The 11,005-nt window shown below is 42.4% G+C and overlaps 1 protein-coding gene across 1 annotated transcript; it reads left to right on the top strand.

The window, feature by feature from the left end:
• Nucleotides 1-9,164: 9,164 nt before the first annotated feature.
• On the top strand, nt 9,165-9,410 carry LOC104459109 (chromosome unknown open reading frame, human C4orf32; the record flags this gene model as incomplete). Its single annotated transcript, XM_010072583.1, has 1 exon — nt 9,165-9,410. A coding segment is annotated over one exon (246 nt), but the record flags the coding sequence as incomplete, so codon positions are not given.
• Nucleotides 9,411-11,005: the final 1,595 nt, after the last annotated feature.

Here is an 11,005-nt window from a genome sequence, read left to right as displayed (position 1 = left end):
CCACTGTTCCAGCAGGGAGGAATCCGTTTCCAGGCTGGGTCCGTACCTGTTGTCCCTCCTGGAGGCCCAGCACTGTGCCTGTGTTTGCTGAGGGTGTTTGCACTGGTAACGCAACCGCTGCTCCTCAGCCCGTGTTTTCCTGTTCCGTGTTCTCTTCTGAAGCATAAGTATACACGCCACCTTAGTGTAACATGCAATGCGAAAGAAATGGGTCAAAATCTGCTTTGACAATGGTGTAAATTCTTACTTCTCTCAGCTGGTGTAAAGCAAAGCCTGCATGAGAGCGAATCCTTTGGCCTCCTTTGAGAGCTTTCTTTAAGGTGAGGATCTGGGGCTGGTAACCTGGGTGTGATTTGTTTCTTTCACGTTTCCCCCAAAATAAACTCAGTTTGTGTAAGATCATACCTAGAAACATAATGCTTGAAAGAATACCTTCCTTACAAGCAGATCCTAAATAGTAACATATATACCCTTCAATATTTTTTTTAAAAGAGAGTACTCTGTAGGAAATAAGTGTATTTATTTAATGGCAAGCCTCTGGCTTTAATCTTCTATTGAAGTTTATTATTATGTTACCAAGGAAATGCTTACTGAAATTACTGACAGGTACATTTGTAAAGGAATAGAAGGATGTGTTACTAAATGTTGTAGGTAGCCTTTGGAGTTCATTAATGCAATAGACGGATATGTTACTAAATGTTGTAGGTAGCCTTTGCAGTTCATTATTGCAATAGACTGTAGAATTACCTGCTTCAGTGATTAGATTTAAAAGCTGAACTGGATGATAATGTGGTTAGTATCCTTTGTAGGTTTGCATGCAAAGAGGAGAATAATTACCCTTACTTCAGCCTTCAAAGCACTGCAGAACCTGGATAGTTTCTTCCACCTCTTCTGTATTGCATTGTTGGTGTTCATAAGTGGTATGTGAAGGCACTGAAAGATTCAGCTGCTCCTGAAGCTGTTGCAGTAGGTCGCTGCTTCATTCTGAGTTCACAATTTTTCATAACTGTTGATAGTTATGAGTCAGGCCCACAAATTGTCCCGTATTTTCAACATCGCTAGAGTTGAGGAACTCTAATCTCCTTCCCTAACCCACTTTCTAAAATAGGTTAGCCTTTGTCGTATTACTGCAGCCTAAATCTCATCAACACCTATAAATTAAACCATAAAATAAGAATAGAAAGGTGGAATGCTTGTGAGTGTGTAATAATAAAAGGCGAGACAGAAGTCCTGCATGCAGCAGGGCATGAGGTGGTGGCAGCAGGAGACCCAACGCTCGGTCCAGCTGTGGGGACTTCGAAGTCAAGCTGTGTTACAGCAGACAGAGTTCCTGTGGCACTGTGGCTCTCTTCTGTACTGAAAATTGTCTGTCTGGGCTGTAATGGGATTTAGTCTCTTATAATCTCAGTTGAAGGCAATTGCAAAATTCCTGGTTGCTTCAGTGAGGTCAGGATCTCCACCAGGCGCTGGTTTAGGATGCATGGAATACAAAGTGCTGGCCAACAGCTAAGCTAAAACCAACACTTCTAGAAAATATCTAAATGCAGAGTTAATGTGTGATACATGTATTCACAAGTAGATAAATTAATCTCCTTTTCATTGACCTGAGTTTGTAACCCTTTGGGATATTTTATTATTGTTTAGAACAGTGTTTTATCTCTAGAAGTGGAGTATTTTATCTTCTAATAGATGGACTCAGATTTCGAGGAGCTATTACAAAGGTTTTTGGTGTTTCCCACTGAGAATTATGTTGTAGTATGGGTGTCCAAGCTGAGTTCAAGTCCTGAACTTTTTGAATACATTTCCAATGTCACTAGTATTTCTCCAGCATGGAAAGAATGAGCAGAAACAAAACTAAGAGGATAATATCAACAGCCTTGTGGTATCCCTCATGTAAATGTTTCATTGTTTGGGTGGATGTGTGCCGTGCTCCCTGGAACAGTATCCTTTCAGTCGTAAGGCAGTAGAGGCCAAGAATGTTTTAAAGTGAACTTGTATGTGTGGAACCTGTGGTGCCTAAGGCTAGAAACTTATTTTTAATTTATTCCACACTGGGATAATCTGAAAATTGTAGGTTTCTCCTGCTTGCAGTTGTTGGGATTTGTTTCTGAACCGAAAATAGTAATACCTGACAGGGACGGCTTAATCCCAAATTTGTTCTGGCTCTATAAATAATTTAACTACTGCAGAGATTCATAGCTACATAATAGTACATGATAATAATTTTCTAAAAAGTATTAGTGGGTTTTCTGAGGCTGGACAGGATTTGAAGAAAAAACCAAACAAACAAAAACCAAACCACCCCTTCAGACATACCTGTAGCACCTAAAATAGGACAGCATGCTCTGTTTGAATAATGTAAAGATCCCATTTCCTTGAAGAAAAAAGTGTTCTGGAAGTAGAAGCAAATAGAAATTTCTCCTCCTAAAAAGGCAGAATTAACAGCTGTTGCTTTTCAGCGAGGGCACTGATACCGCACTGAACGTACGGTGGATTGCAAGCCTTTGGCTGGGTCAAGCTGACCAGTTTTAGTGGGGGGACCTTGAAAAACAAAATCCTACAGAAGTTAAGTGTCACAGGTGTAAGGAAAAGACGATTAGAGATTGGTTTTAATCAAGACTCTATGCAAAGTTGCAGCAGGGATGGGATCAAGTCGCAGGGACAGTGTTAGGACCATAAGGAAGGGTGCAGACAGCAGCCGAAAATGGGGGAGAGAGGCAGCGGGTCTGAACATGGGGACAGGCAGGTTTCCTCTCCCTCAGATGCTCCCGTGCTGGGTTCTTGTCTGTGACAGTTTCTCATCTGGTGCCGTATTAGCGGGGAAATTTACTCCTGAAATTATGGGACCCAAACACAGTTTATCGAGGAGCTCTTGAAGCCTTCTCTGCTCTGCACAGGCACAAGTTCAGTATCTGGAAGAGAACAGCCCAGAGCTGCTCCTGGTATTTCAGAGTTTGTTCCAGGAACTGCTGATCCTGAAGTTGAGTTGCTGTAAGTGCTGACTAAAGGGAATACTGTGCGGTTGCTTTTCTTATGTTGTTGCTTGTTTCTATAGAAACATCTTGTTTCTATTTTATAAATGGTATCTAGATTCTTGCTATGAAATGAGCATTAACCCAATCTTTGTTTTGCAGTTTTCTATTTAAACTCCCTCAAGTATGTCACTTTTATTGGTAGCTGTTGTAAAGTACTTTTGGTATTAAGAATTTTTCTCGTTTTCTTGCATTTGCTTTTTTTTCCCCCAGAGGAACAAGTTAAACTTAGTTTTTCTGCCTTGTTTTTCATCTGGAAGTGAGGTGTGATTTTTTTTCTCATTTCCTAATCTAGTAATCTTTTCATATTTAAATATCAGATTTAAATTAGCCTAGAGAAATGAACCTGTTTGTTTTTTTTTTCCTCCAGACAATTGAAATTAATTTTGTTGTCTTAATAGTCTGTTGGCTTAGTATCAAGGTCTTTTTACCACTTACATTTACAAGGTCAGATATCAGCTGTTAGTTTTATGCTAGCAAAGGATGCAAAGGGATATCGTTCTCTTCCTGCTGTAGTAGAAGAAGAAGAAAATCAGAAACATTTCCAATGACATTATTTGCCCTTCTTGGGGAAATTTCACTTTCTTTTACATAAACATAAGAAATCTTTTTAAGTGTGAGAAAGTAGGATGACATCCCGGTCACATGCCAGGTGTTACTAGTAACGAAACTGAGTTTGCATATGTGGAGGAGTAGGAGGCGGAAAGCCTGCGCCCAGCCGACCCGTGTGTTGCAGGGTTTTGTGCCGGCGCCTGTGTTGGGGCGAGGCTGTGGTTCGCAGAGAGAGGGGGCCACAACCTGGGAACTTGCCATTTGCTGCAAGCCTCCAAAGCCTGTTTGTGGTAATACCCTGGGTGGTCAGATGGCTGAGTACCGGCAGGATTGGGTAATTCATTCCTCCAGGACTCACAGTGCTGGCTACCTGACCATCAAATATCTGCAGCTGTGTGTTGGCTGGTACGTGTCCCCATCTGCACCCAACAGAAGTTGGTCTCTTATTTTGGAGGGAAGGGAACTTGTGGTTTCTTCTGTCCTGGTCTCTCTCATCTGATCACTTTCTTCTCATGTTTTTCTGTAAGGTTGAACTTGAAGTATTTTCAGTTTTCGTTTGCATCTTCTAAAAAGAGAATACTTTGTGAGGCGCTCTCTTCTGAATGTTAATGTTCCAGCTTTCAAAATAAAGTGTGTTCCTAAAGTCACATATCAGTGGCTTTTTTGACATTTAAGGGTCTATGGGCTTCAGCTATCAGACACACCACCTGTTCCCTGGACTAAAAATAACCGTGATGGGAGTAAAATAGATAGTGAGCAGTTAAATACTGCAGAGGAAACTTTACTTGATGGGATCTTTTGTTTCTCTGCATGGTCAAAACACCCTGGATGGGATGAGGGTAAGCAAGACAAAGTTCCTGCTGTCGGGCTGGTGTGGAGTGGCCTCTGCTCGTGACTGTGCTGTCCTGAATTTAGGCAGCAGTGACTTGGAGTGAATGTGGTGGAAGTTTGCCATAAGCAAGGGTAGTTAGTGGTCAGAACGTGGGTCATTTTGTGTGTTCTGTTGATGACGAACATAACTGGTAAAGCCACAGGAGTTGTCTGTTGGGTTCAGTAGGCTGAGCTGACTTTACATTCCCTGTTGTTTTAAAGCTCGTCCAGGAAAACGTTCAGTTACGTGGGAGGTTTTTTTCAGAAGCACTTCAGGGATGTAGGAGCACCAGCTGTACTGGAAGTGGACAGAATTTGCACTTACAATCTCTTATGCGGCCTCCTCAGAGGCTTTCATTCTGAAAAACAGTCCTTTTTTGGCATCCTGCATCTGGGAGGGTGTGTCACGGTTCTCCTTAAAGCCCCCAAGCCCCTTCGCCATTTGGCCCGTAGCAGCTGGCTCAGTTTGCATACAAAGTTTCCGTAGTAAAGTTTTTTCCAAGTTTGGATTTTCAAGTTCTGACTTTCTGCCAGTAGACAGTGGGAGACAGCAGACAACAGCTTTGGTGATGAAAATATGCCATTTTGAATGGGGAGGGAAATTTTCTAACACCAAACATCTGAAAAAGACAAGAGAAAACTGGGTGCTTGATGGGAACCTTTGGGGACTGCAGTAGGCTTGGGAAGAACATTGTACGTACGTGCTGAGCAGCAGGGCGGATCAGACACTTCCCCTTTTGTTCCATATGATAGCTCTATTTTTTTGAACTCAGAAATGGAAAACAAATATCCCCATCGCTGGAGGTGTTCAAGGCCAGGTTGGATGAGGGTTTGAGCAACCTGGGCTAGTGGAAGATGCTCGGTGCAGGAGGGTTGGACTAGATGACCTTTAAAGGTCCCTTCCAAGGAAATTGAGGCCCTGAAGTTATACACAGTGGTTTTATGTTTGTAAGGAATAAAGGGAATGTGCTAGTGTAATTTGCTTTAAGGGTGTTGATGATCCCAGGATGTCTAAAATAAAATAATTTGGATTTAAAATAATTTAAATTAGAGTAAGGAGTAATTCATTACAACAATTTTATAAGAAATATTAGGTTAGGAAACAAGTGCAATCAGCATTTCTAATACATGCTTTTTTAGCTTCATTCATACAGGAAAGCCCCATTCTCTTTTTCTCCTTCAGGAATAATCCCGTGTGTGTGTATTTGGTGAGTGTCTTTCAGCCAGCTGGAGGAAGGAGGGGAGAGAACTTGGGGACACAGTCCTGCTGTTCCTCTCTTTTCAGGAGATACTTTAGGCGTGCATCCATCTATATCCATTTAGATCGCTGACTGCACTTCTGCTCCCCTGGCCCCTCTGAATTTCTTCGTCACTCTTGTCTTTCAAAGGGTGAGGAAGGGCAAACAAAGCACAGCAGATGAAGTAGACCTCTGGTACATTCTCTCCTGCGTGGTGGCAGATGCAGTCTGGGGGTGCCCGCTGCAGAGCACGTGTCAGCTACAAGGAGGAGAGCTGCTGGAAAGACCTTGAAAGCATGCTCTGGGCTAGTGCAGGTAAAGAAATGCCCTCTGCTCCCTCTTGATATGCAAAGAATTCTTAAAAGTTACGAAGCCAGGGCTTGATTATTGATTTTTAAAACTAGCAAGTTTGAAACAGAAATTTCTTTTGCTTTTAAATGAGGAAGCTCTGTCTTCTGGTGAGCTGCTCAGAACAGATATGTTTCTCTTGATGCAGTTTGTTGTTGTGGTAGTGTCCATCTAGCTTCAGGCTGGTTCAGCAAGATTTAGTACAAAAATAGTCCTATGGAAATTAAGTGTCAGCTGGGAACTGTGCACTTGCTGAAGACAAGTACTTTAGGGGGAGAACAAAAAAAAAGTAGTATTTGGTTCTAAGGATATGATTTGAGAGCTGCTGGCATGTATGCAGGACTGCACTTGCTGAAGACAAGTACTTTAGGGGGAAAAATAAAATAAGTATTTGGTTCTAAGGATATGATTTAAGAGCTGCTGGCACATATGCTGCTTTACTATCGCCCTGAAAATTAGTGAGAGAACTTCTAGCTGCAGTGTTAAAGCTTATTTCATATTTTTTAGCAGTTTGGAGTATTATAACGTTACTGGTGCTTGCTCTAATGGTTCTATTTTAGCTACACCTTTGAAGAAACGTATTTGTCCAGCATGTGCAATATAATGCAGTAGTGAAGAAAAATATGCAATCTGTGTTTTACAGCTGGTCATCTGTTTTTAGCTTCACTTGTTTTTTTACTGAGTTGCCTGAAGCAAGACATACTCAGCCTGAATGAATTGAAGCAGGCTTTGAAATCTTGAGAAATTCCATGATCATTCGGAAAGGTTTTGTAAGCTCTTGAAAATATTTGGAAAAATAAGTTGATACTTGTTTTCTAATTAAACACACACTTGTCAGTCTCCTTGCCTAGAAGCTTGCTTTGCATAATTGCTTTAGGGATTCATCAGCCTACCCTTGTTTGGGGAGAGGGTGAAATAAAAATAAAAAGCTGCCTGAAAACAAACAAATGAACTACAAAAGTCCCAGACAGCTTAAGTAAGGTGGAATTTTCTCTGCACCCTGCCAAAAAGACTATGTGCAGCTTCTTGCTGTTAGGCTATCAAAGCAGAATGGGGCTGGTGGGGAAACCCCATGTCCTGCAGCTGCCTCATACCAGGAGAGCCGTTGTCAGCGTGGGCAAGTTCATCATGCTTGGTGGGGCCGGTGGGACGGAGCTGGTGGAACCTTGCCTGCTGGCAGCCTCCTCGTCAGTGCCGCACTCCGCTTGCTCTGTGCGAAGGCTCCCAGCACGTTGTGAGTACCATTAATAATCCAGAGGCAAAGAAGCAGCTTGTCTGTTTTCTCCCTCCTGGTTTTGCTGGCTCAAAGTCCTGAGCTACTCTGCCAGGAAACGTAGTGATTTCTCCTGCACACATTAGCTCTTTCTCCCAGAAGTGGTCCCCGCGCCCCTTGACACACGCTGCTCTCTGACCCCCTCCGCCATCCCGTGGGTGCGTGCTCCCCTCGGTCTCTGCATGCAGGAAGCAAATAAACATATCTTCCCTTCCCAGCACATCCATTCTCTTGTCCCTAACTGTTGTGATCAATAGACCACTCAGGCTAATGGTGTGTTTCCTCCCTGTGCTCCTCCGGCCCAGAGGGATGAGCGTTCCCCTAATGCCGTTGCGTTCCCGGGGTGCCCAGCGCCCTGCCCAGGCTGCAGGGGCTCACAAGGGGCTCTGCCTTTCTTGAAGAGACTAATCTTGAAACACTGGAATTAAAGAGGAGTCAACATTTATTTGAATTATATAAAGCATGGTTAAAGCCAAAATGCTGAAAACTGGGGTTACCATATCCAGTGAGGGGGAGAAAAGGACCTGGGCTGAGAAATGGGCTGAGAAGAGCCAAGGCGGTGGCTGGCAGCGTGTAACCTCTGGTACCACACATCTCCACGGTCAGGCTCTGCTGTAGAGCAGCTGAAAAATTGAATACAGTATTTGTTACTATTTGGGCTTCCTGCACTTCTCTGTTTCTTGGATTCAGTACTGAAGCTTAAACCAAAATCTTTGTGAATAAGCAAAGAAAGAAATAAATAAAACCCTAAACACACACAGTGAGGGACTGTCGGGGTTTTATTGGGGGTTTTTCGGTAACATCTGTGGTGCTTTATCCAACCTTCATTCAGTCAGAAGGTTCTGCATTCTGGCCTGAAGTCTGGCGTAGAAAAAAAAGTATTAGCTTCCTTTGGTCTTTGCTGGATGTTCTTCTGTGGGAAAGGGAATTCACCTTGTTATGTGCTCTCTAATGGAGAGCCTGGCACTGCAGGGAGGGGGAGGGAATTTCTGTTTCTCCACTGGGACCATGCCCTGTAACCAGGGATACGGAATAGCTTTCAGCCTTGATGACAGCACTAAAGATGCATGTTTGCTTTGAATCCAGGAGTAGACTAATTGCATGTAGAGTTTGCAGGCAATTTGTTGTACCTATTGATCAGTTGACTGAAATATTGATGAGTAGCTGCTGCATGTGTTTTCATTGCTCCCTAATGGAAGGATTTGAAAACTCATGTTCTTCATCTTGAAAGCATGTTTGCCCTGTCGCACCCAGACACAAGGCAGTAAGGTTTTGTGCAAAGGCTCTCTGGACTCTGGGGAAGAAGAGATGGGATTTCAAGCTCTAATCTAGTTACAGTTTACATGTTGAAGCAGTTGCCCTTCAGTTCCCTGGGCTTTGGTGCAAAATACTTTATAGTTCGTGCTTAATAGTTTTGTATAATTCTTGTGGTTCTGAAGATATTCAGGAAATAATTTATAACAAATCTACTTCAGTCAAATCCCCTTCCTGAAATTACAGGCATCTAATTCCATTTTGGTTGCCCTGACATCCATGTTGCACAGGCAGGTAAGATGTATGACCTACAGGAGAGCTTTACCCCTCTAGAGTGGCATCTGGAGGTGGGGGTCAGGCTGTCATACGTATGTAATATCGCTTCCGATGTCCCAAGCTTGGACGAGTGTCATCCTTAACAAGGTACCAGAGACACAAGCAACATACCATTTTCAGTTTCTCAATTTAATGAGTAGCTTTATTGCATGTATATCTTATTTTTACACACTCAAATAGGAACAGCTGAGAATTATTCAGAATCACAGTAATAGCTACTGACTGTACAACATATTTCCTAATTTTGTCTTTTGTCCACAGGTCCAGCAAGAACAGAGAAACCACGCTGCAGAACCTGTAATAGATGACTATAAAAAGATGGGAACTCTCTTTGGAGAACTAAACAAAAGCCTTATCAGAATAGGCTTCACGAGGATGTACTTTGGAGAACGGATAGTAGAACCTGTAATAATTATATTCTTCTGGGTTATGCTCTGGTTTCTTGGCCTACAAGCTCTTGGACTTGTTGCTGTTCTGTGCCTTGTCATTATTTATGTACAACAGTAAAATTTTATAGTTGCTGTTTGGATTATGTATTTCGACACTGTCGCTATGTCAGTGGATTTATGTGTTTAAGTACATGGGTGGTATATTGAAAGCTGCGATGCTTCAGATTGCATTTCGCTGAACTTCCAGTGTTTGGGGTGAGTGGGACTAAAATTATGAATTTTAAGCGAAGTCAGCAGTCCCCTGCTACATTGCTGAAGGGCAAAAAAAAGAGATGTTTGTAATATAATGGTGTCCAGTGTACTGTTTTCTGCACTCTTGGGGCCTTAGTCCAACGATTGGCTTTTTGTTCCCACCCTCTCCCCCAATGTTCTTGCTTTGTATAGTGAAAATTTCCTGACTGGTTTTAAGAGGACACATGATGTGAGTGTCCTGTTTCACTGTTTTGTGTGCTGTTTGTTCCCTGTATCTGCATAATTTGCTAGTTTTCTGCTGAAAAGCTAAATCTGCATGAGGGAGGTTTGCTAACAAACCTACAATGACAGACATTCATAAGGTGAATACAACTTCCCGACATAAAGGCATCTGTGGTCACTGTAGTTTATCCCAAGATCTCCCCCAGGAAACAAGCTATGCCAACAAAATGCTTTTATACTAACATTAGTGACTTCACACAAGGCTTCAGCCGTTGTTCAGGAGGAATCACAGTCCTCTATTGGCCAAATGGTCTAATGTAGCTCTGCCTTGGGTTTGGAAATGTACTTGGCTCCTGCTGCTATTTTTATTTCTTTTTTTTTTTATATACTTGCTCTTTCCCCCAGCCCTCCTTCTGAAGATAAATATTTGGATAATTCATGGACTTTGGTAGGTAGTTATAACCGCAGCGTTGGAGAGTTGCCATTCCAATGCTAGAATATTGTCTGCTTCCTCTGGGTCATGTGTGAAACATCTGAACAGCCAGGTCGGTATCAGATCAGATCTCTCAGCGCTTCAGGGTGCACCTAACATGAGCCCGAAGCTTTGCGTACACAAGCAAATCAGACCTGTTTCCTCATGCAAGGCAAGAATGTAGTTGAAATCAGATGGGTTGAAATCAGATGGCCATTTTATTTGGTAGTTTTAACTGATTCATTTCCATGCTAGGCAACAAAAATGCTTATCTATAGGTGCATGTCATGGGCAACACCAATCGGAGGATAGGATATATACATGGGAGGGTAGGTGCAAAATTCACTCTGGCTCCCCAGGAGCCACAGCAGAGGTGTATGGAATATTTCCAAGTTGAATGTGCTCATTTAAAGAAAAACAGTAAAACGAGACAGAATTTTTACTAAATAGGCTACCCATGTAATATTTGCTATACGTGACTTTTAGCAAGAAACTTAATTGCAAAAATGAATTCATCTATCATAGAGTGAACTTATACATTTACTTAAAGAAATGTAACAGAAAATGTGAAATTTACAGAAAATTAATTAACCTTTTGCAGTGACTTTTTTCCTAAACCACATAGATCCACGATAGATTAGTTGAAAATGCTGTCTTATCCAGAGCTTCTCTAGGGTCCCAGTCCTGCAACTGGATTCTGATTTGATGCCTCCATGGGTCATGTTGGTTGTTGGACTCATTTCTGGGACCCTTGGCCACAGCCAGTC

Source organism: Pterocles gutturalis, unplaced genomic scaffold (genome assembly GCF_000699245.1).
Source record: "Pterocles gutturalis isolate BGI_N339 unplaced genomic scaffold, ASM69924v1 scaffold20141, whole genome shotgun sequence".
Classification (NCBI taxonomy): domain Eukaryota; kingdom Metazoa; phylum Chordata; class Aves; order Pterocliformes; family Pteroclidae; genus Pterocles; species Pterocles gutturalis.
Note: the sequence above shows the minus strand (reverse complement) of the source record. Positions and strands in the feature narration are given on the sequence as shown.